Consider the following 26,568-nt stretch of genomic DNA (forward strand, 5'->3'; position numbering starts at 1 on the left):
AGAGAGAGAGAGAGAGAGAGAGAGAGCAAGTGCTTTATTTTAACTTCAGTTTGTCTGGTCAGCCTGCAGCTACAGCTCAGAAGCTCAGAGCCAGTCAGTGAGAGGAGCTGAACTCAGGTGCTGGATGTTACTTGATGCTTGCTGGACGTCATTTGATGCAACATGGAGCTGCTGCCCTCCCTACTGTCCACCCTGAGGACTCTGGATCCCGGGACTCTGGATCAGGAGTACAACGTGAGTGTCTGCTTTCATAGTTGACTACGTGGGGGAAAATAGTGACGGCGGACAGTGTGAAGACAGTTTCACACCCTCAGCTGAGACATACAGTTTGGTGAGGCAGTCAGATAGTCACTGTAGCATTATATTTAGAGCATGATTAAGACAGTTTCTGGCATTTTGGATTGAAGTCTCAGCAGGTTCACAGGTTCACATAACACTAACCCTAACTGACATTTAACAAAACATTCAATCAAACAAATAAATGAAGATAATTCATCTGTAGTACCTTATGAGTTGAGAAAATCTTGGGTAACCTTGGGATCAGGATTGACAGTTGAAGCTAACACTGATGGTGAAGTACGCTCACTTGCTCAACATGCAAACTTCTTGATATTGTCTCATATGTTTGTCTTTTCTGTGTGTCTGTGCGTTGCTCTGCTCGTCCTCTGTGGATTATTATCTTTTCCTGCTACAAACACACACACACACACACACACACACACACACTGTCACTTTCCTGGATAAAACCTGCCCAAGCGGCTGTTTTGTGGTTTGAATGTTGTGCTATTCAAATAAGCTGCAGCCCAAACTCAGACAGAATTGCCTCAGGTGAGTGACGTCAGGCTGGTTTGTGCAAGAAGTGCAAAGGTAAACACAGCTGCTGCTTGTCTGAATACTTTTAGACAGCAGATTACGTCTGAACAAAAGTAGACTCGTGACATAGACTTTTAATACTTTTACTGTAAATGATACTGTCTTGACATCGTGAAGGTAACAATAGGTGCTGTAGGTCACCGGGTTTAAAGGGTTTTTCACGCTGCTTTTTTAGGTTATTGTAGGTAGAACATGTATATAAACTGTGTAAAACTTTCACTGTGCCTTATATTAGAATGTCTCTGCATGGAGCTCCGAAAAAAACATCATCTTTAGGCTTTTTTCCAGTTCTGATGATGTCATCTGATTGCTCTTCCAGATACAATCAACTTAACTTTAAAACTCATCCAGCTGATGTCATCTACAGGTGGTTGCAAAGTGTGTGTCACAAAAAACTAATTTGACAAATGTTGCAAAAACGTTTTCCTCTATCAAGAGCACATTTCTGTACTGTTTATTTCTAAATGATGAGCCCTTATCAAATCTGTAGAGAGGTTTTCTTGATTTACTTGAACTCTGTGTGTTAAGCTCTCAGATCGCAGTAAAGAATAAAATCATTGTGGTGTAGTCAGACTTCCACTAATGAAAAAAAAGCTGACGTTCACGTCAAACCTCAGGTCTGTGTTGAGCAATGAGGAGTCCGTGAGCCTCTCACAGCCCTCCAAAACCCACCCAGTACACACCAGCATCGTGCCAGGCGGGTTTTGAGAGAGCAGCTGCTGCAGGGAAACCGTGGTTCAAAGAAACACAGTTTTTGTTCCACTTAAAACCAGCACATGAAACAGCTTGTTCCGACCTGAATCCACAACACGGGGCAGCAAGTCAAAAAAATGACACGTCGACATCAGCAAAGGGAAAACGATCATTATTGCCTGTGTGTTGTAGTTTAGGATATTTTAGTAAAAAAATCCTTTCAGCCTCAAATTTCATTAAATAACCGTTGTGTAAAATATAACATCACATTTGAGGTGGTGCTTTCCTGTTGCTGCCTAGGAAAAACATTATTTAATATATTCAATTTGTGTAACTCAAAAGCAACGAATTGCACAACGATGACCTCAACCACCACTTTATCATCTGTTTATCAGCTAATAAACATCGTTGTCATATCAGCTGCATCATGAGCTGCATGCAGGCCATTTTAGAGCCCCACACACACACCACACACACCAGCACGGCCAATCAGAGCGTACTAACAAAACTGTGACACCGAAAGAAATGTGACATTTTCTTTACGTTTCCAAATTGGTTTTACCTTGTTTGGTCTTTGAATGAAGTTCTTTCAATCGCCTCCTCTTATTGTGTTGACTCCTGAATCAGCACCTAGTAACTGTATAACTGTTGTCTGTTGTTTCATATTTTGCAGAGTTTAACACAAATTTGGTCAAGTTTGTGCTACATTTGTATCTGATGTCGGTATTGTCTTCGTGAAGGATTGTTGAAATAGACCTCAGTTATTCTTGATAATACCTTGACATCTTATGCTATAATTGCACCATGTACATGCTAAGTTCATCAAGGTCAGTTCAAAGACACAGGTTGTGGAAACAGAGCACATTTGTGGGTTTCATGTCCAAACCAACAGTCACTGAAAATGTAGAGTCTGAAATATCAGCGCTGAGAATCTCTACGCCAGTACTTTTCCACTGACAAAGTACTAAAGCAACAATGTAAAACTACTGTTAGAAGTCTCTCGTTCTAAATCCTGTGTAAGTTAAAGTACTAAAGTAGAATCAGCAAACTGTACTGTGCAGTAAATATCTCCTCTGACTGAGGTCCAATTCTGTCATCATGAATCCAGAGTCAGCATTTTACTGCTGAAGATGTTAGAGCTGGACTCTGTGCACTTGAAACTGTCAAGTCTACATTTGTTTTTCCATGTTGTGTGTTTGTCTGTTGTCCCTTTTTCTTTTAGCTGAGGTCTTTTTAATAAAAAAACAATTGACTTCAGAGATTCCCGGGCTCACAAACGTCTCAGGCCCCTGGGCTTGTGTCATGTCTGTGGCTTATACTTTTTCTGCATTAACAGTCAAATCTGAACATTTGTTGCAGAGGAAAGACGCCAAAAACAAGGTTCAGATTTCAGTTTAATTAATTTCCTCTGCTGTAAATGGTAACAAGCTCATAAGAAAAGACGCTCTTAAGGGTTCACGAGCCGAAAAGGTGGGAACCATTTGTTTTAGACAGTGAATACGTGTTCAATGCGGAGAGCATGCTGTTAGATGTTAGATGTTAGATAAATGTAGTAAAGTAAAAGAGCAAAGTGGGAGAAAACGGATGTACTGAAAATACAGTATGACATGTAAATGTCTGAGTACAAGTAAATAGTGCAGTTTTGCATTTTCCTACAGCGCTCCGGCTTAGAAACACACACTCTTTGTTTCTGGCTTCAGGCCAGATAACGAACTTCTCTCACTCCCTCTGCGTTAGTCAGCTGATGTCTGCTGATGTCCTCTCGTTTCCACGTTTGGGTTAAGTTTGTCTCTGTCCAGCTGCCTCAGACCCTCAGTCCTCACACACTCTGATGTCTGATGTGTTTACACCTACTGTATGTGTCATATGTGGTCTAATTTGTTTTCCCCTGAGCCTCTAATTAGTACTGTGGGAGAGAGCGTTTGTCCACCAATCTCACAGTCTTTGGTTTGATCCCCGGCTCCTCCAGTTACACAAAATAAGGGATGAAAGTGGATAAATAAAAAGTGTGCAATAATGTATTTGCTTATTACTTATCATTTACTTGAAGCCCCATTTGCTCAGTTTTGTTAAAGTCTTTCAGCAGTGCACATCTGGCCCTGGTAGTCTCTGCCTAGTCTTCTTTCCAAAACTGTCCCAGATTTAACAGACTTTGAGGGCCTCTCCTGTGCACAGACAGATTTTCAGTCGGATTCAGGTCCAGGCTCTAGCTGGGCCATTCCAAAGACTTTGATCCTATTCTGGTGAAGCCATTGTTTTGATGTTCAAATCATCAAAACAATGGCTTCACCAGAAGGTTCACCAGGTTCTCTGCTTTGGGTTGTTGTCATGCTGATACTCCTCTTCATCTTCAGCTTTTTAGCAGTGGCCTGAAGGTTCTGACTCCTCCATCTTGACCAGATGAAGAAAACCAGCCCCAAAGCCTACAACTGCCTCCATCAAGCTTCATGCACAGTGTTGTTTTTGCACCAATGGCCAATGATCTCATCACACCATGAGATATTTCCCACATGCTTTGGTCAGACTGCATGTAGACTGCAAAGTGTAGCATATAAAGTCTGAACATGTCCAGGACGTTGTTGTCACAGTTAGACTCATGTAGTGCACAACCAGTACTTAGCAGATGAGCCTGCAGCTCCTTTAATGTTGCTGTGGGCCTCTTGGCAATGTTGACTCCTTTTTTCTCCACAGTTGTAGGCCTGCTCCTGACTGACACCGTCCAACAGTCAGATCCCTCTGATGCTCTGTTCTTTGCGGCTTTTGCTGTAAGAGGCAACTAAGGAAACACTAAACAATTTTCATTTGCATCATAATTTACATCAAGTATGTGATGTAACATATATATATATATATATATATATAGAGAGAGAGAGAGAGAGAGATATAGATATAGATATATATATACACACACACACACACATATATGTCTGTCTGTGTGTGTGTGTGTCTTTTATATCCAATGTAGCTGCCAGGGTAAAAAGCAGAACTCGTACATATATGCATACATGTGATAATTTATTATGTGTTTATTACATGTTTTGCATATATTTATTTCACGTTTACGATTTTGTTCCGTATAAGAAATAAGATCAATATTCTGCAGCAACGACTGTTCATACTTGAATAACTGAAGCCTCAGAATGTATTTTTATGACTGTGGCTTACTGAAAAAAGATTAGAAGTGTGCAGCCATAACCCACAGCATTATGCGTTAATAAACCTACGGTGTAGAAAAATAGACCGTTTAATCTCAGTACTGGTGCAGTGTGTTCCCCAAATGAGCCTCCTCAGTCTGATTTTAAATCATTGGTTAGTCACACACGTCGCCTCATCTCAGCCAGTCTGTGAGCGAGGAGTTGTTTTTATTTCCTCTGTCCTACAACTCATCATATTTCAGAACATGTTATGCAACAAGCGAAGGGCATGTTCTTATTTCAATGACACGATATTTCAGATTTACCACTCGTCCAGTTATTAATGTGTGTGTGTTGGGTGGGGGAGTCTGATGCTCGGCAGGTGGAGGCAGCAGAGCTGGGTTAGTCACAGATCCTGCTTCCTCATTCTTTCTGCAGCGTCTCGCAGGTCTCGGTTTCCTCGTTGTTGCTGTTGCTGAAATGACTCATCCAGTAAAAGTCTCATCAAACAAAGACAAAACTGAGCTCAGGTTTATGTTTAAAGGGTGGTTTTCCTGCTAACAAGCACTTGGTTTGGGTATTAAGGTCGAATGGTTTTCATTCCTCTGTGCTACACAGAGTTGCTGCTAGAGATCAAATACAGATCAGTCCAGTCCCCAGCTGTGGACAGATTAGCAGTCCTCCACACTGAAAGACACATGTCTGTATGGTAATTTTGACTCTTTTAGTTGTTTAGTGTCTTTTTCTGGAAGTATTGCATCTCCTTTTAGGGATTTTTGCATCTTTTTAACACTTTATATCTTTTTTTAGTCATTTATGTTGTTGATCTGCGTTAGAACCAGAACACGACTGTTTTGCACCAAGTGGTTGAAACAGGAAGTGGGACACACTTTTGGTTTTCATTGCATGTGCAATGTGAAATGAAAAAATGAGGATGTGAGTTTTTTGGACATTTCATCTCTAGCAGCCTTGATCAGTCACACATGAAGTCTTGGTCAGCAACAGTGGTGGAGAGTGACTGAGTTCTTTTACTGAAGTACTGATCGACCTGTGTTTGATGTTTAGAAGACACTTGTCTTGAAGTACAAATACCTGAAAATGCTAATGTTTGAGGCCAAAATTCAGTGTTTCACACACACTTACAACAATTTTGTGCCTTTTATGTATTTATTTGCATTTATTTTTCTCAGATTTCTCTTTAGTTTCTGTGTCAGCACAGAAACTAAAGAACAGCAGCTTCATGCACAGAGGTAAAACTGAAGTGATGGTTTTTATTAGGAACTGCTCAGAAACAGTTGTTGTTTTTGTGTGTTGTGATCCCCGTCTTGGTCTTTGTCTTGGTCTCAGCCTGTTTCATAAGGACCCATGAAAGGACACATTCAGCCCTTTTCTAAGTCAATCATATTGTCCACAATCACCATACAGATACTAAAACCAACATGGAATCTCCTCTACTCACAGTAGGTTAGTTTTGGGTCTGCAGCCTGTTGCTGTCCAAAAACTTTTGAATCAGCCCATAAATATTGTCCAAACTGACGGGATTCACCATAACTCTAGTAGAAGGACAATTCAGAGCAGGTGTTTGATTAAACTACTTGTATGTGGACCAACTAACCAAACGCGAGCGCTTTTGGTATCTGTGCGGTGACTGTTTAGAAAATGACTGCAGTTATCCTTTAAGCCATGCGGTGCCAGTCCCATGTTCCACTGCCGTCACCAGTCTGATTTCCTGGTAACCTTGTCTGTCTGTCCCTGTCTAATGATCACGCTGCACCTTTTGTCTAAGATTCAACTCTAACACAGATGTTGTTTATAGCACTGAACCCTCCTTCACAGTGTCTGTTGTTGGTAGTTTAGTTGCATTCAGAACAAGCAGCGCGTTCAGTTTATGAACATGCTTCAGTTTCCTTTGGTTAGGCTGTTCGCTGCCCCTTCACCTAGTTTCTCGTTTTCGTGCTGTTTTCAATTCACCTTGGCAGGTCTCATGTTAACTGAGGAACTTAGCTCGCTTCATATGAAGTTACCTTTCTGCTGTGTACTCAGCTGACCTGACACACATGATATAAGCCACTTACACTTAAATGCCTTATTCAATGAGCTACTCTAGAAATGAATTGAATGTCCTGCAACACGCAGTAAGTCGCTGCTGACCAGTTGGTTCATGTCATGCATACAAGTGGTCTCCTTAACAAAGAGCAACCTGTGTAGCTGAACTGCACCGGTGAGGACTTTTGCATAGAAAATGTGCAGCAGCATAATCACCAGATGGATCATGTTTTTTTTAAATGACAGGAGCCACATTTATGAACAGAAACAAGTTGAAAGAGGTGGTGTCCTGTCTGTGGTTTATAGCAACAAACAAACTTTGGTTAAGTTCAGGAAAGATGGTGGTTTCTGTTAAAATAAAAACCACACATTCCAGATTAAGAAAGGATCACAGTGTTTTAAACACCAAACGTTGGCTGCACACAATCACCTCTTTGTGTATCTGTGTGTGACAGGTGGTGCGTTCACAGACGACTGTGTTAAAGAGAGATCTGCATTTGACGACCGAGGTGGGAGCTCTGAAGGAAAACAACAAGAAGAACAGATACAAAGACATCCTGCCATGTAGGAACACACTGCCTCCTCTGTCCTGTCGCCTCCCAGATGCACAATGACGTTATTTAGTCACACAAACGTCTTTAACAGCTCATGTAAACTGAATTAGTTTGAAGGCCGATTTCTCTTTACATCAGTTCAGAAAACAGATTTAAAAAAGAATCAGTCTTTGCTCAGTTTATAACTACTGCTGAGAGGCTGTGTGTGATATTGTAAAGTTGTTTTCTTAATACTTTACAATAGTTGAAATATAAAAACTAGTGTTGTTTTACTGTGGAATCAATATGTGAAGTCAGCATGTTGTAGAGTCATCATCACTCACAAATACAGAGAGAAAAACATGTGAACCTGTTTTAATGTTAATAGTGTGTCTGTCTGTGTGTGTGTGTGTGTGTGTGTGTGTGTGTGTGTGTGTGTGTGTAGACGACCAGTCTCGGGTGATGCTGTCTCTGCAGACCTCTGACTCAGACTACATCAATGCCAGCTTCATCAAGGTGACAGCTGCTCCTTTGCTTTAGTGTTTTCATCTTCATCACGCGTCCTCTTTCTACATTTTCATTTAGAATTTAAGGTTTGGTTTAAATATTCAGGACTTTAGGCTGAACATTTAATAACATAGAGAGACGAAAACTTCAGTCTCATGAACTGTGGCTGGATTTGTCCAAAACGACAAAGCATCTGGGTTCAGTTTCAGTGAATTCTTCAGTTAATTCTGATTCCGTTTCCTCTCGTGTCTTCATTTCCTGTGAGAATCAGTGTTTTCATTTGGTGCGATGCTGCTGTTTGTCCTGCAGGGGGCGTCAGCAGACAAAAGTTACATCGCCGCTCAGGGGCCCCTCAGCTCCACAGTGACTGACTTCTGGGGGATGGTCTGGCAGCACGACGTCAAGGTCAGCGTCACATAAACTGTAGTGGATGTGTCTATTTACATTTTTACCATTTTGTATTTGTGTTTATTTGATATAAATGTCAGCATAATTCTACAGTTGACATCAGAATAAACTCTTAATATCTTTTAAAAACAAAAGACTTCAGATCCTAAATGCTCTGCGTCAATTATGAGGTTACGTTTTTTTTAGATTCTGAAACCCAATTTGTCACAATATACTGCATATTTTTGAAAAGTGTATTAGGTTGTATCACCTCCACACACAGACTACACAAAGTTTTTATTTTTTAAGATCAAGTTTGAGAGAAACCAAAATGAACTCAGTGCTTCACTTCATCCTTTAGGTGATAGTCATGGCCTGCAGAGAGGTGGAGATGGGAAAGGTAAACACAGCCACAACATCCTGCTTCTCACTGAATCTCCTTTCACCAAGTTGTTTTGCCAAGAAAAAGGAAAGAAAATGTGTTTACTAAAGTTTTACGGTCTCATTTTAAAGCTCATCATTTTGACATTAAAATCAATGTTGTAATTATGTCTCCTCATTTATAATTATCATAAATTTTAGTCAGTCTTTAACCTTTAAAGTTTTTTCCTTTTCCCGGCAGAAATTAGCTTCTACACAAATCAGTTTCTACCAGACTTTAAGCAAATAAAAGCAATAAGTGCAATGAATTTCCTGCAGATAAATGAAAAAACTGAATCTCTCTTATCATCTTATGAAGATAAGCTGTGCTCATATTTTGTCTCTGCAGAAAAAGTGTGAGTGTTACTGGGCTCCAGTTCATCAGTCGGCCACATTCGGACCATTTTCTGTCTGTAACGTAAGAATCAACTCACACACAGATAGAGAAAGCGAGAATATTCTCCCGGTATTAAAGATCTCATCAACGTTCAAGCACCCAAAACTCAATTATACAACAGAACTGCTTTTATAGTTTAAATAGTAGGAATACATCTGTACACAGCAGTAAACACATGGACTTGTCTTCATTGCTGTACCTGCTGATTTCAGCTGTAAATCTATGATTGAGTATCGATACTTTAAGTAAAAGTATCGATAGAGCTAAGATTTAAATTCTGCAGCTGGGAACAGTTGGACTTTATAACCTGCTGAGTCTGAATAATACGTCATGAGCGATATTGTACTAATAACCTCAATGTGCAAAGTCCCTAAAATGCTCAAGTCTCATAAATTGGAAGATTTGTACTAAAGAACTGGAAAATAATTAACGTAGTTATTCTCCACCACAGTTTGACTCAACATTTCTCTGGAAACATCTCTCAGATTTTAGACTCAAAATATCAGTTTTCAGTAAACTGGGGACAAAACCTGCAAAAAATGCTATCAATTATATAAATTTGTGTAAAATAATAGAAACTCAAACTGCAGTTTAATCAGCTAAACAGAAGCTGAACGTGATGGAGATGGATTTAGTGATGGATTAGACTGACTCAGGTGTTCCTAATAATCTGACCACTTGTTGTTGTTACTTTGTGTTTGCAGCAGGAGGAGACATGTGTTAATGAAGACATTGTGGTTCGAACTCTGACCGTCACGTATCAGCAGGTAAGATCAGATCAGGTTACGTTAGGTCGATGCAAACATGACGAGGCCTGTTTCTTTTGCTTTGTTGTTAAATATTCTGATGGGGATCGAATCCCACCCCAGCAGGTGTGGCCCCGCCCAGCCTTCAAGGGCCACCTTGATGCCGGTGCCAGGCCTGGGTAAAATGGGAGGGTTGCAGGAGAACAGGCATCCAGTCAAATCAGTGTCACTGTGGCGAGTCCTAAAGGCAGAAGCCCTAACTTATACTAAAGCACACAGTTTGCTTGTATCAGTACTTGGTATCGGCAAGTATTAAAATTTACGCGGCTGTAGCTCAGTTGGTAAGGCAGTTGACCATGGACCACAGGGTTACTGGTTCAATCCCCACTCCTGGCTACAAGTCGAAGTGTCCTTGGGCAAGACACTGAACCCAAAGTTGCTCCCGGTGGGTCAGGTGAGCACCTTGCATGGCAGCCACCGCCATAGGTGTGTGAGTGTGTGTGTATGGGTGAATGGGAAGCTACATTGTAAAGCGCTTTGGATAAAAGCGCTATATAAGCGACTATTTACCATTTACCAAGTACCTGTACTCAGTCTGGGGAAAAAGTGGTGATACAGAGTGATTCAAGCTCTGATATGTCAGGTTTGCATGTAAGTGACCTCTGTGTGGTTAAATAGAGCCGGTGCACAAATCTGTAGTGACCTGTCCAGTATCTTTAGGACAGACTGTGGCCCAAGTCAGACCAAAACTCTGCATCAGTTGACTCCCTCTGTATCTGTAACCTGGGTTTCGACCTCCACATGTCCAATAAATGATGGTACTTTGTCTTAATATTCATTTTAATCATTTCAGGCATCAGAAAACTAAAAATCACTCCACATACTTTAGTTTCCTTATTCCCGTGAGGGTCTAAAGCTTTTTATTGGACCTTTTAGTTCCCTGAACTAAACAGCAATAAATGTGTCTTTCTTCTAAAAGCCATAAAACCCTTTTATTCCCAACTGAGTTGAAACTTATTGAAACCTTTTTCACAAAACCAAATCCCTCTCAAACCACAGGCTGTAACAGGTTGTAACTGCAGACATCTTTACAAAAGTTATTATGTTTTCTTGAAACCTTTCAACTCTTCCAGTGAAAATATTGGGCAGCGCTGAGCTCTGACAGACCTGAAAGCATCAACTGAACTTCTTGTTATTGGGTAGTTGATGCATCATGACACTGAAAATCTACAGTTCCTTGACAAAAACCTGCTTTTCTGGACTTGACAGTTTGTAGTTTACCTCAACATCTTCAGAGTCAGTGAAGCAGTGTAAAACACCTGGAAAGAGATTAATCCAGCAGGGACGTTCAGAGGTGAGGGGCAGTGGGGACTCAGCCCCTGTTCCTTAAAGCTGGGGACACACCTGAAGACTAACAAAGTGGTCAAAGACTGGACAGTTCTCACATAAAGATTCACACACCACAGTTTTCTGGTCACACTCTACACTCCAGATTTGCGGTAAGCGTATTGCGTCACTTCCTGTTTCTGCACACTCTTGGGTTTCTACCGAAAGACTGTTTACTGATTAATTGTAGCTGTTATTTTTACTTAAATAAGTGATTTCTTCACACAAGAATTAATACTTAGTCGTAACATACGCTTGTATTGCACAAGCACCTGCTTTTGCAAAACATAACCAGCTAAAGTTTACAAATTCCACATTTCACTTATATTAGCTTCGCTAGCTTAGCAGTTAAACATTAGCAATGGCTTCTCTGTCTCCCTCTGTCTCTCCTTCTCTCACTTGCTCGGTGTGTCTCATGTTCAGTTTTTCCTCTGCCTCCTTTAGTGATAATGGTATATGTAATAAGTGTAAGGTTTTTGCAGCTTTGGAGGCGAGGCTCACGGAATTGGAAGCACGGCTCCGCACCATGGAAAACAACTCCGCTAGTCAGGCCCCGGTAGCTGGTGCGGGCCGACCTAGTGTAGCCCCTGCTAGCTGTCCCCCGGCAGTTCCCGAGCAGCCGGGAAGCCAGTCCGGCTGGGTGACGGTTCGTAAGAGATCTAATGCTAAACAGACGCCCGAGGTTCACCACCAGTCGGTTCACGTTTCTAATCGATTTTCCCCACTCAGCGACACACCCGCTGAGAAACCAACTCTGGTAATTGGCAGCTCCATAGTCAGAAACGTGAAGTTAGAGACTCCAGCGGCCGTAGTCAAATGTCTTCCTGGGGCCAGAGCGGGCGACGTTGAATCATATTTGAAACTCCTGGCTAAGGATAAACGTAAATACAGTAATATTATTATTCACGTGGGAGTTAATGACGCCCGATTACGTAAATCGGAGGTCACTAAAATGATCGTTGAATCGGTGTGTAACTTTGCCAAAACAATGTCGGACTCCGTAGTTTTCTCTGCCAAATCTGACCAGTGACGACATGTACACCCGCATGTCTAGGTGGTGTCCAGCAAACGATGTGGGCTACATAGACAATTGGAAACGTTTTTGGGGAAAACCTAGGCTGATTAGGAGAGATGGCATCCATCCTACTTTAGATGGTGCAGCTTTCTTATCCAGAAATATGGCTGGTTTTATTAGACAACCAAAAGTATGACAATCCAGAGTTGAGCCTAGGATGCAGAGATCCAGTCCTACACGCCTCTCTGCAGTGTCCTTACAACCGTCACCCCCCCACAACTCCCACATACCTATAGAGACTGTGTCTGTTCCCCGACCTAAATTACATAAAGTAAATATGACAACAAGAGGAGTTAATCATAATAACCTAATAAAAGTTAAGACTACTCCTCTTACAGAACAAAACCCCAAAACTATTAAATGTGGATTATTAAATATCAGATCTCTCTCTTCTAAATCTCTGTTAGTAAATTACTTAATAACTGATCATCAATTCGATTTATTTTGTCTCACTGAAACTTGGTTGCAGCAGGAAGAATATGTCATTCTAAATGAGTCAACCCCCCCAAGTCATATTAATTATCATGTTCCTAGAAGCACAGGCCGAGGTGGAGGAGTTGCAGCAATCTTCCATTCTAGCTTATCAATAATTCCTAGACCTAAACATAGTTATAACTCATTTGAGAGCCTTACTCTTAGCCTTTCAAACCCAAACTGGAAAACTCAAAAACCACTATTATTTGTTATCGTGTACCGTCCTCCAGTCCCTTATTCAGAGTTTTTGATTGAATTTTCTGATTTTCTATCTGATTTAGTGCTTAGTACAGATAAAGTCATTATAGTGGGTGACTTTAACATCCATGTAGATGCTGACAGTAACTGTCTGAGCACTGCGTTTAATTCATTATTAGATTCAATTGGTTTTTCCCAAAATGTAAATAAACCCACTCACTGTTTTAGTCACACGTTAGACCTTGTCCTTACGTATGGAATTGAAACTGATAATTTAACAATATGTCCTCACAACTCTCTTCTGTCTGACCATTTTTTAATAACATTTGAATTTACAATAACGGACTATATAGCAGTTAGGGAAAAATTCCACTATAGCAGATGCTTAAGTGAAAAAGCTGTCAACAAATTTAAAGAAATTATTTCTTCATCATTTGCTTCACCATATGTTAATACAATGGGAAGTAGTCTCCTTAATGTTACTCCTGCACAAGTAGATTATCTTGTTGATAATTCTGCCGCCTCACTACGTACAATACTAGATACTGTTGCCCCTCTGAAAAAGAAGGCAGTAAACCAGCAGAGGCGATCTCCATGGTATAGTTCACAAACACGCAACTTAAAACAGGAAACACGAAAGTTAGAAAGGAAGTGGCGTTCCAGAAAGTTAGAAGAATCTCATTTAGCCTGGAAAAATAGTTTAAAAACGTACAAAAAAGCTCTCAGTGATGCCAGAACAGCATATTATTCATCATTAATAGAAGAAAACAAGAACAACCCCCGGTTTCTGTTCAGCACTGTAGCCAGGCTGACTAAGAGCCATAGTTCTGTTGAGCCTACTATTCCCTTAACTTTGAGCAGCAATGACTTCATGAGCTTCTTTATGAATAAAATTGTAGCTATTAGAGAAAGTATTCACCAGATCCTCCCCCCAAAAATTACAGATAGATCTTCATGTACAGCAGTGCTAGAATCATGGATAAGGCCCCACTCCCTGTTAGACTGCTTTTTACCCATAGATCTCTCTGAGCTAACTTCAATTATTACCTCATCTAAACCAACAACCTGTCTGCTAGACCCTATTCCAACTAAGCTGCTCAAGGAAGCTTTACCCTTAATAGATACATTCATATTAGATATCATCAATCTATCTTTAGAAACAGGCTATGTACCACAGGCCTATAAGGTAGCTGTAATTAAACCATTACTTAAAAAACCCTGTCTTGACCCAGGTGTTTTAGCCAATTACAGACCAATATCTAATCTCCCCTTTATTTCTAAAATAATTGAAAAAGTAGTCGCAAAACAATTATGTGATCACCTTCATAGGAATAATTTGTATGAAGACTTTCAGTCAGGATTTAGAGTTCATCATAGTTCAGAAACAGCACTGGTAAAAGTCACCAACGATCTTCTCATGGCCTCAGATAATGGACTCATCTCTATACTTGTTCTGTTAGATCTTAGTGCTGCATTTGATACCATTGATCATAACATTTTATTACAGAGACTGGAACATGAAATTGGGATTAAAGGAACTGCACTAGCTTGGTTTAAATCTTATCTATCTGATAGATTTCAACTTGTTCATGTTAATGATGAATCCTCCATGCACACAAAGGTTAGCTATGGAGTTCCACAAGGCTCTGTGTTAGGACCAATACTTTTTACTTTATATATGTCCCCTTTAGGCAACATTATTAGAAAACACTCCATAAATTTCCACTGTTATGCTGATGATACCCAGCTATATTTATCTATGGAACCAGATGAAAATAATCAGTTAATAAAGCTTCAAGCATGCCTACAAGACATAAAGGCCTGGATGTCCCACAATTTTTTACTTTTAAACTCAGAAAAAACTGAAGTCATAGTATTTGGGCCCAAAAATATCAGAGATATGATGTCCAACCATATTGTTACCCTAGATGGCATAAGTCTGGCCTCCAGTACTACTGCAAGGAACCTTGGAGTTATTTTTGATCAGGATCTGTCCTTTAAGTCACATATAAAACAAATCTCTAGAACAGCCTTCTTCCACCTACGGAACATTGCCAAAATTAGGAGCATACTGTCTCAAAGTGATGCCGAAAAACTGGTCCATGCATTTGTTACTTCTAGGTTGGACTACTGTAATTCCCTACTTTCAGGATGCCCCAGTAACTCCCTAAAGAGCCTGCAATTAATCCAAAATGCTGCAGCAAGAGTGCTGACTGGAACTAGCAAGAGAGATCATATTTCACCTTCACTAGCTTCTCTCCATTGGCTTCCCATTAAATTTAGAATAGAATTTAAAACCCTGCTTCTTACATATAAAGCTCTGAATGGTCAGGCTCCATCATATATAGAAGACCTCATAGCACCATATCATCCCAGTAGACCACTTCGCTCTCAGAATGCAGGCCTACTTGTGGTTCCCAGAATTTCCAAAAGTAGAATGGGAGGTAGAGCCTTTAGCTATCAAGCTCCTCTCTTGTGGAACCAGCTCCCAGTTCAGATTCGGGAAGCAGACACCCTCTCTACTTTTAAGTCTAAGCTTAAAACCTTCCTCTTTAATAAAGCATATAGTTAGTTATAGTTATGCTGCCATAGGCTTAGACTGCTGGGGGACCCACCCCCCAATGCACTGAGCTCCTTTCCTCCTCTTGACCATCTCTCCTCTCCTCTCACCCCGCAATTCTCACCACTGTATGTCATTAACTCTGTGTGTTCTCTCCCGTAGTTGTCTTTGTCCTCCTCTGTCCCCCTCTCTCTGTCCCTTTCTGCAGGTGTCCCCCGGCTTTGAAGCTGTGTGTCTTCCAGCGTGCAGCTACTGGTCCTACCAATCTGCCCGATGTTTTGTTGTTGCTTTTGTTGCTCTGTTCTTTTCTCTCTCCCCTTTCCACTCACCCCAACCGGTCGAGGCAGATGTCCGTCCACCCTGAGCCTGGTTCTGCTGGAGGTTTCTTCCGTTAAAGGGAGTTTTTCCTCTCCACTGTTGCCTATGGCTTGCTCCAGGGGGAATTGTTGGGTTCTCTTTATATATCTTTATAATCTTGACTTTATTCTGTAAAGTGCCCTGAGATGACTTTGTTGTGAATTGGCGCTATATAAATAAAGTTGAATTGAATTGAATTGAATTGGTCTCCTCAACAAAATGGGTCAAACACACTTAACGACTGGTTGGGAACAACTAAATGTTCTGGAGATAGACACCACCCAAAATCCTTCAAGAGCTGGAAGTTCTCATGTGTTTTTATGTCAAAACAAATATGGTGGCAACCGGGACTTTAGCTTTTTGATAGTTTTAACAATTAAAAAGAACAAAAGACAAAGAAAAGCAACAAAATCATGGATGTAGTGGTGAGGACAACGCACACTATAGAGTCTACTGAGGGACACGAATATCAAATAACTTCATAAAAAAATGCCACATACAGGTAAAACTGTAGTTATTGTAGGTCTGCATCAGTTGTGATGTCATCAGTCGCTGATATCAGTCGTAAATATTAAACGTATTTTTAAATAATTTGTGAGGACGACTGACAGAGACTTTGTTTTAAGACTGACGACTAGAGTCTTTGCACTTAATGATTGTCTCTGCTGACTGAGCCAGACTGGGACTGACCAGGACCAACCGCTGACCCGTCATCTAGACCAAACCACATCCATAGTCAGCCATACAGTGTTCAGTGTGTATAGGGTTGGATGGAGGCAGATCATTGACTGTGGCGACACCTGAAAGTGTGTCCTCGCCGTTAGCAAATGACTAAAAGGTGCCCTCACTGTGTTTAATAACCCTCTGGCCAGGAACCAACTCTGTCTCCTAAAAATGACCTGGATTTCAGTTGTCGAAGAACACAGAAATCTGTTTCTCTTCATTCATAGTCCACTCGCTGATTATCTTCTCCTGTTTGTGTTCGCAGTTTAGCGATTTCAAGGAACTTAACGGTCGGGTGTTTTCATAGCAGCGATGACTTCTGAGCTCATTCAGGACACCATGGGCTGTTTGAGCATGTCACAGTACAGGATACCAATTCAATCAAGCTAAATTTGTTAACAGGAAAGAAGTGGCTGTGGCGGGTTGTAATGTACCACATGCTGCAATCCACAAAACCAAGTCTGACTCCAGAGTCCTGTGTGTGTGTGTGTGTGTGTGTGTGGTTAGGTTTACGCAACAAAAGCCCTTTGTTATGAAGAGAGAAAGATGGTGGTCTGGTTTAAAGGTAAATGAGTGTGTGTTTGAAGTGTTTCTCTATGAAACCACAACACAACATCTCTCCAACCCTAAGCCACTGTTGTAAGGGACCGGCCGACACACTGGATGTCGCATTGTGAGAGCAGATTCTTCTTATCTGGAAACATTTTAATGATTACTTCAGTATCAACATGTGTTATGGAAAAAAGTCTGTCATTAAGTTTTTTAAAAAAGCATTTCCTGCTGCAGTAAATAGTGTAGCAACGTGACTTTAAGAAACTGTTGAGTTATTTCTGTTGCAGTAAAAATAAATTAGTGGGTTTTTATTAATAGCCTCAGATTCACATTTGTGGTGTGAAATACACCCACTTGGTCTGAAATCCGCTCTGTACTATTGTTGTAAAACCATCAGTTTAAACCTGAACTTTACTTGCGTCTACACATTTTCCACCAAGATTAGCGTGTGATTCCCTCTTCCTCACCTCCTCCTCCTCCAGGACAGCCGCTCTGTGATTCAGTATCAGTTCCTGTCGTGGCCGGACCACGACGTTCCTTATGAGGCTGCAGGAGTCCTGGACTTGCTGGAGAGAGCCAGAAAGAGCCAGGGAACACACACGTCCCCCCTGGTGATACACTGCAGGTACACACACACACACACACACACACACACAAACACACCCTCGCACGTCGGCTGCTAACTTCACGTCTTTATTGAAGCTTGTTTTTGCCAACAGTGCAGATCACAGGTCAGATGGTCATTAACATTCAACAGGCCGTATCACACATATGGCAGCTTATCTCACACACATACACACACACACTCGCACACACATGCACACAAAGTGACAAGTACGCCCACACACAGAAAGCAGGAGGCTGTGAATATGCAGCAGGTAACACCTGCTAACGATGGCACAGCTAACATGCAGGCTGCATCTGTTCGTGTGTGTGTGTGTGTGTGTGTGTGTGTGTGTGTGTGTGTGTGTGTCACAGTGCAGGCTGTGGGAGAACAGGAGTCATCTGTGCTCTCGACTACATCCATGACCTGCTCGTTTCCAAGGTAATGCACAATAACGCAACATGTGACCACAAAGCTCCTGCTCAGCTGTCACTCAGACACTGTCCTGTGTGTGATGTCCATTAAACTGAGCTTTTCCTTCATGGTCCATTGAACAAAAGAGTGTTGTCTGTTAAAATGTATTTAAATGTTATTGACTGGGCCACAAATGATGGAGGTTTATGGAGCACGGGAGAGTTTCCATGGGAAACAACATACTGTAGAGTGTATGACTCATTTTGCCTCAGGACCTGTTAATCCAACCACGACTGTGTGTGCACAAAGGTTAAAAGGTCACAGTCAGTGTTTGTGTGTGTGTTGTGCAGCGGATCACAGCGGATTTCAGCATCATGAAGATCATCTTGGAGCTCAGGAGACAGAGGCCGTCTGCAGTCCAAACTAAAGTAGGTGGCTTTACAGCATGAGGACAGTCTTGTCCCTAACACAAAAGAGATATTGCACGACTCAGCTAAATCAATTTATTTTAACAATCTGTGATGTCCACTGCAGATTTAGAAATGTCAAGTGTGGGGTGTGTGTTTTGGGCCTGAGGTTCTGGTGAATTCAGGTTTATTTTCATTCACACTCTCTTTTAGTCATGGTATCACCTTTACACAGGTAAAAGTGATAAAGCGTTTTAAAAAGGGAAACTTGAAGCTTTGGAAAAACTGTGAAGGAAGTCAGAAAAAGGGAGTCAGGACCTGCAGGACGTGTGACATCTTTGGGTGGGTGGTCTTTTGTGCTTTATTTAAACAAGGCTGCAGACTTTCCAGCGTGTTCCTGCAGTGATTTACCAAACTGAAGGAGAAGGTTTTGACACAGTGCAAACGCAGACAACGGATCGGAACCAGTGACTTACTTACTAAAGTTTTCTGGCTGCTTCCGTCAGGTCTTGCTTCATTAACTGTTAAATGTTTGTGCAGAATTCAGACAAACCAGAATATGAACGGTACTTTACACTTGAAGCATTAGTGTGTTGGTTTGTCTTGATGATGTGTTGATTTTTTCTCCTCCTTTTACCCCTGCACCACGTGCCCTCTGCAGAAACACAGGCACATTTCGAGCCGAAGAAGAGAAGCTCTGCTTACACTGGCTGTTATAATCAGTAATTAGAGGCTTTAGTCTCTGCTGTCACTGTCTCACTGTGACAATAAGCCTCTGCACACAAATAATCAGCAAAGCCAAGCGATTCACTGAGTAATTTCCATGACTGTTCATCAAAGCCTGAATCCTCAGTCACGTCTCTGTGAGAGAAAGTGCTGACAGACCAACATTAAAACAGCAAACTTGTCTCTCTCTTTCTTTGCAGGATCAGTATCAGTTCATCTTCACAGCTGTCGCCTGCATGTTCGATCAAGCCCTGCAGACGACAGAGCATCGGCTCTACTGCAACGTGTCTGAGGTGAGACATGGGGGGCAAGTCACATTAAATCTAACAGCAAGTGTTACTGAAACACAAACTGTGTTTAATAAGTGCCAGAGGAAGTTGATGAGAGCAGCTGCAGAAAAGGAGGAAGTGGTTGGTAAGGCTGAGTTCCTGTATGTAAATCCATTGCTGCAGAGAGTGTGACAGCAGATTGTCTTCCGATCGGACTGAGAGTCTGCCGATCAGTGTTTGACTCAGACTACAGCCCAGCTAATGACAAACGCTGACAGGTAGGTTTACTATCACACTGACCCAGAGTCCATGGAAACATTTCGTGTTTCTCAATGTGAATCTCCCATTTACGGTCATTTATTAGGAGACTTATTCAACTGTGAGTGAACGGTGAGTCTGTAAAACTGCGGCTTTTATCTCTGGAAACGAGATATTTGGTGATGTGTTTGTGCTCATCTTATATATAAAAACTGTTTTATTATGTTGGTTCACTAGTTTATGAAATGCGGTGGTGGAAAGTAACATTTACAATGCTCACATACTGTTTTTGAACGTAACGTAGCTGCTTCGAGGTACTTTACTTTAGTTTACTCTGTACTTTAGTTTTCTCTTTACTTTAGTTTACTCTTTAGTTTACGTTTACGTTACTTCTGCTGTTCAGAAGCAAACTACTGTTTGTTTCACTACGTTCATCTGAAGCTTTACTTGAACAGAATCTACTGAACTGATGTAGTACTGTGTATGAAGTATGTGTGAGTACATAAAGTGCCTGCTACTTTACATGGTACAATACAAAACCAACACCCAGCATGTGTGAGCTGCTGTTTTGACACTATGCAGCGAAAGTTTCACTATTAAAATCAACTTCAGTGTTTTTGCCCAACTGTCTGACAAATGCAACAGTGTTGGTTCTGAAAAGAGCTCAGAATTACCATCACAAGAGCTTTAACATTTCCAATAGTCCATGTTAGCGTAAGGTGGGACTGTGATGGTTAAGTCATCATCAAACGAGAAACCCAAGTATGCAGCAAACTGAATGGTTTGTAGGGCTGCAGCTCGTCCCATTCGCTCCAGCTTCCACATTCTGTTTGATTCCTCGTTATTATATGAAGTTACCACGTTGGTGTCTGCAGCTGCTGAATGCTGCTAGTTCACAGGTTTGAGTCTATAATAATCAGCCTCGTTTCTCCCTTTCCACGAGCCCCCTGCGTCTAAATTCATGAGAACTTCTACAATATTCCACTAAGTCTGCAGTTAGTTAATACTTAGTTAATAAGTGGAATTTGTTGTGCAGCTTTGTGGCCGTAAAAAAGTGAATTTAATGATTTATTAACATGAAAAAAGTGCTGTGACCTGAGAAAAACTGATGTATCAAGTATTATGATTTATAACTCATCAACAGTTAAACTGTGTGGGGAACTGGAAGGAGCAGAGCAGAAGTGTATTTCCAAATATTGGTGTTTCCCTTTTCAGTTGACTAATGCAAACTTGTCTCTCTAAGATCACAGTTGGTTAAAAGGTAAAGACTTTTATAATAGAGAAGACACTTGATTCACAGTCAGTGGTGAAGAGGTGTTGTTACAAAGACATAGGAAAAAGAGCAAGAAGGACGTCAGAACAGAGAAAACACAGACAGGACCTGATGTGTGGACACGACTGTAGTTTCACAGCCAGAAACCAGATAAATAAAGATCAGAGTAATTCTTTCCTGCAGCTGTGAGGCTGACAGGAACAAAAGATGCCAATCTTGGTTTATTATAAAGAAGATGATTCTCACTCTGCAGAAATGATCAGGGGTAAAAACACAAGCAGGTAATAATAATAGGAATCCGGACGAACATTTCTACATTTCAATTTAAATCTTAAAGTGTGTATTAGTGACTGACGGCTTTCAAAGGTGGAGCCCTCACAACTTAATAATCTTTGCTGGATTGTGAAGCCATTCAAGTTTGTTTTATAAGGATGAACGTCTTAATGTGCCCAGTACTTTGGTTTATGACCATTTACAGTCACATCAGTCTCCTCCTGCAGGAAATCTAGAAGCCCACCCACTCACCACCTGTTACTGCTGGGTTCACTATATTAAGGACAAACTAGTTCTGGCCAAAATAAACCTGTTCAACCATTCAGAATAAATGGGCCGGAACAAAATACATTGACATTTAAAGTCTTATGATTATTTTTTATCAGTTTATCATCTTTTAGAAAAGTACTACATTTTAACTGTAATAAAATGTTGGATCAATGGTGTTGAATGCAGCATCTATGATGCACTCTAAACGAGCCAAAGTCTCACTGCACCCTTTCTTTGGGGACATAAGGGACAAACCTAAAGAACACAAAGTGTCCTTCAAGTATCAAGCCAGGTAGAGCCAGTGGCAGTAAGAGGAGTTTCACCACCACTGCAATGCAAGTAAATATTCAAACAGATGTGAACATAGAGCTCAGCTCTAACAACAAAGGCCCTTCCTGTTTCATCGAAACCTCGCCTTGTCTTTTTTGCCAGGATGAGCACACTTTTGAACTGTTCAAAAGTAACCCTGGGGCAACACTATCGAGTACTGTACGTAGTGAGGCTGCAGAATTATCAACAAGATAATCTACTTGCAGGAGTAAAGTTAAAGTGACTCTGTTCTATTGACGTATGGTGAAACAAATGATGGAAGAATCATTTCTTTAGATTTGTTCAGAGCACTTTGAGATACTGTAGTGTTTTTTTAAATGATGTGTGGTCCACTTTTTAAAATTTAAATGTTATGAAATAACAGTCAGACAAAAGGGAATTATGGGAAAATACTGTTAAATTTTCAGTTTCAATGTTATGTGTCAGTGTGTTACTGAAACTGTCAGTGAGTTTTTGTCTGGTACCATTATCGTACACTATCAGAGGTTGTAGTATTTATCTCCTTGTATTGTGTCATAATATATTGTGTGTAGTCTTAGTGTGACTTCATGTCTTAGGTAAATTATAAACAACTTCAAATTGTTTAAAATCTTTAATTCAATTTACAGATTTCTTTGAAAATATTTAGAAATATTTATAGTTTAAAGTTTTATTTTTATCACTTTGGTTGTTTTTTTTAGAGGAAAATTAGCTGTACAGATATAGCTGGGTATCATCAGCATAGCAATCAAAATTTATGGAGTGTTTTACAATAATGTTGCCCAGTATATATATATATATATATATATATATATATATATATATATATATATATACACACATATATAGTAAATAGTATTGGTCTTAATACAGAGCCTTGTGGAACTCAACTTTGTGTTTGTTCACCAGCTGAAGAAACCAAACAAGAAGAGTACTACAAACAACAGGTAACTGTCTGTCTCTATCTGGGTCAGTCCATCTATGTGTCCATCTCTATCTGTTTTTGTCTGTCTTTGTCTCTGCCTGCCTCTGTCCATTGGGTGTCTGTCTGTCTGTTTCTGTAGTTCTGTGTCTCTGTCTGCAGAGAGATGGGACGTCTCACCCCAAGGTGTTAAATTAACACTTTCTCACCCTCCTTCCCATTCCTCAATGTTATCATGTTACCATGGTAACCGAGGAGAACGAGGGCAAAGAAGAGGAGGAATAGATGAGAAGAAGGTTTATTGGACAAGAGAAAAGAGGAGAAAGGGTTTTAAAAAGAGTGATAACTGTGGTGTAGATGGAAAGACAACAGTGAGTTAGGAGTGGAGAGGAAACCGGTGAGGAAGGAAATGTAGGAGGTGAGGAGATGAGTAGAATATTTATGATCTGAGAAGAAAGGGGAGGTGGGAAAATAAAAGTGTAAAGAAGACAGGGAGGGGAAGAGAGGAGCAGTTATAACCAGCTTTAACTGTTCATCCTGTCTGGTTATCTCACACTGTTTATTGTCAGTGTAACCATGACAGCAGCTGTTGTTTTAGCTGCAGTTCTCTGCCTGTTTTTACTGTGCTGCTTGTTAATGAATTTTACCTGAAGCAAAAACCAAACTGTGACTGTGTAAACCATCCACCATGGGTCAAAAGGAGTGAACGTGGTTTCTGGTTCATCTTCAGGCACAGGCAGCTGACCACTTTAGTTTTTAACATGACAGTGTTCAGGAGGTCATATCTGGAGTCCAGCTCCAGACTCCTGGCACCATGGCTGGGCACCGACCTGGCTGACGCGGCTGAAATTCCATTTGAACAATGGCAGCAAATGATTTAACAACCTTTGCTCCTAACTGGTCTCGTCACCTTACCCTGTTAGTTAATTTACAATTAAGGTACAGCAATAAACACAGTAAGGGTCTGGGCGAATCCCACCCCACCTAGTGGGACCGGCCTTCTGCATCCCAACCCAATGCTCTACCTAAAAGACTAAAGACTCAATTTCAAATCAATATGCAAAAAGCTCTTCCTCAGTTTTTTAGAAACTGTTTCAGAGCTGAAGTGAGACACAGAAAACCTGAACCAGCAAATTGTTATAACTGACCTCAAAACAACATCCATTCATTATCAGAATATTAAATCACGTCAACTGGACTCCTTTCTAAGAAGAAAGCAGTTTCAGGTAGCAGAAAACCTGAAGTGAACCTAAAACCACATCGGTAAGCCCCTGTTTCGTAGTAGAGGCCTCTGGTTGGCAGCTAACATTTACTGCTCTGTTTCTCTTGGTGAACAGATCATCGAACCCGATTGACATGAACGATACATACGCAGTGGTCAACAAGCCCAGACATTCAAACCCACCTTCAACAAGCCCCACCTACTCTGCTGTGCCCACATCCAGACTGAGCAGGTAAAGAAGCACTTTAAACAGGAACTAAACTCCTAAACCAGCTGGTTTGCACCTGAGCCACTTCAGTATTGGCGTCCCCTTCTCCTGAACCATCCAATTACAATCCAAACTTTTTTTTAAGTGTGGCGAACACATTTTGGATCCAGCAGGGTCTGGCTGTTCTTGGGTCTCCCTCAGGTCCTTGGGTCTGTTGTGGGTCAGCTTGAAACTTTCTTATATTTTAATCTAGAATTTTTGATTTGGGATTTTGGGCTGAAGGAGGTTTTCCTGAAAACACCTGTCGCACTTTCCCCCTGAATTCTATTCAGCTACCAAACGTATGTTGTATGTTGGTGAAATAAAAAGTAGCATCACTTTTAGATATGAGGAAGGATTCATTTGCTGCAGGGGCTGATTTTACTTCCTTCCACTGTGTGACTCACTAAAGCTGTACATCACAATGCTTTCTAGACCCGCTTTGTTCATAATGACCCTGCTGTTCTGCTCCCAGGACCCTGCCCTCGACCCATCACTATGACAACGTCTCCGCAGGAGCATCAGCTGCTCCTGTCTACAGCGCCGTCAAACCACGAACTAAACCTCACACCCTGAATGTGTCTGCTATGCCCCTCTATGACATTGCAGTACCAAGCAATCACAGGCCAGGGGAGGGGGGACATTCACCGGGCATCAGAGATTCTCACGTGGTGTCAGGTAAGATGGAGAGGAAGCACCTGATGGTTGGGGAAGGAAGGGATGGATTGATGCAAAGGGGAGACCAAAGTGTGGAAGTGTAACCGACTCTTTTTTCTTCACAGAACCGTTATCGTTAAATGATGATTATGAAGACGTCTCCGGTTCAGTCAGCGAGATGAGCAGCTGGTGTTCATCCGGCAGCATGGGTCAGTACACCGGTACAGACTGCGCTCACCTTATAAAGGAGCAGTTTGGGAACTACTACCCTGATGGCTGGTTGTGTACATTTATTCTCAACTCAGTCTAGAACCGATTCAAAACCCTGGTGTCAGTTCCTGTCTTGTCCATCGTCAGGTTAACACAGGATTTAACTCTAAATTCTACAGTCAGTGGTCAGGAGATTATGTTACACTGACTCAGTCTGATCAAACTGTCCTGCAGTAAAACCTTTCTTCTGAGGGAAACGTGGAAGAAATCTATAACGCAAACGTTTGAGATCAGATAGAATTTACCAAAGAAAAACAACCTAATACAATGTTTACACAAATAAACCCAGTAAGTATACGAATGTGCTGGATGACTAATAATAATACTACATATATACAAATACAAAAACAACATACAAATACATATACAACATTTCTTAAACAGGATAATTAGAGAAAAGAAAAATCCTCCTATTTTGACATTAAAGTAGGAACAAAATAGAGGAAAACTGTAGGAATGTTGGCGTCTCTGTGGTTCTATTGGCAACACTCAATGGGAATTTAACAGAAAATAGCTCAGTGACAATTTAGGTTTTGATAAGTAAGTTTATCTTCACATATGAAACCACTTTATGATTCCTGAAGCTTAAACACAATCACCACATATAAAAAACATATACAACAAAGTCCATCATGGTCACATGACTTCACCGTCCCCCCACTAATGGTCCAGACTGGATCAGATTCAGTGTCTTCCCTCTTCTACAGAAGCTGATACAGTCACTGATGGTGACGTCTCTGTGTTGGACATGATGACGTTTAATGTTCCCAACAACCTCTGTGGTCTCATTTAGTCACTTGGTAGCGGCCAACTTTTTTTAACTTATATAAAATCTGAAAAGTCGTGTCAGTTGATTTTTACTGACGGCTTTTATGTCGTAGAATAAACCGTGACGATCTCTCGAGCTTGTCTTAACTACAGACCTTATTTCGGACATGGAACAGGAGGTAAAAAAAGCCCTCCCTCCTTGGTACCTTGTACACATCCCCAAACCTTAACGTAAACCCTGATAATAGTAACAGGACAACACACATGCTGCATCAGAAAGTGATCGGTGTTCTGCCAATTACACACAGACTGTTTGTGATGCGTTTGTGTTTATTTCCAGGGTTTAACTGTCGTATTCAGAAGCCCAGAGGACCCAGAGATCCTCCTGCTGAGTGGAGCCGACTGGAAAGATGAGCTGGTGACGGCTAATAGGACTGTGTGTGGGTGTGGGTGCGATTTGTTGTTTCGTCTCGTGCTGGTCAAACCGAGCGTCACTGGGATTTTTTCAGACTCTGATGAAAACGTCCTGATAACTGTTCTTCAGACGTCAGAATGTGTGTGTTTGTATTTAATAAATGATCCTGAGAAGTTTACTGTCAGTGTGTGTGTTTGTGCGTG

The 26,568-nt window shown here is 41.1% G+C and overlaps 1 protein-coding gene across 2 annotated transcripts; it reads left to right on the forward strand.

Annotated features, from left to right (window-relative positions):
* Positions 1–27: 27 nt before the first annotated feature.
* ptpn18 (protein tyrosine phosphatase non-receptor type 18) lies at positions 28–26,543 on the forward strand. Of its 2 annotated transcripts, none has more exons than XM_067526010.1 (16): positions 28–234; positions 7,202–7,310; positions 7,725–7,795; positions 8,096–8,191; positions 8,535–8,573; positions 8,943–9,011; positions 9,698–9,757; positions 17,544–17,686; positions 18,040–18,106; positions 18,430–18,507; positions 19,413–19,505; positions 22,774–22,811; positions 24,124–24,240; positions 24,731–24,933; positions 25,038–25,121; positions 26,291–26,543. In XM_067526010.1, exons 1-16 carry the CDS (start codon positions 163–165, stop codon positions 26,362–26,364), a joined length of 1,413 nt encoding a protein of 470 aa, XP_067382111.1. In that variant the 5' UTR covers positions 28–162; the 3' UTR covers positions 26,365–26,543. The 2 variants fall into 2 exon arrangements, with proteins under 2 accessions (XP_067382111.1, XP_067382110.1); XM_067526009.1 differs by having other exon boundaries at positions 29–234; positions 9,695–9,757.
* Positions 26,544–26,568: the final 25 nt, after the last annotated feature.

Source organism: Channa argus, chromosome 13 (assembly GCF_033026475.1).
Source record: "Channa argus isolate prfri chromosome 13, Channa argus male v1.0, whole genome shotgun sequence".
In the NCBI taxonomy this organism is placed as follows: domain Eukaryota; kingdom Metazoa; phylum Chordata; class Actinopteri; order Anabantiformes; family Channidae; genus Channa; species Channa argus.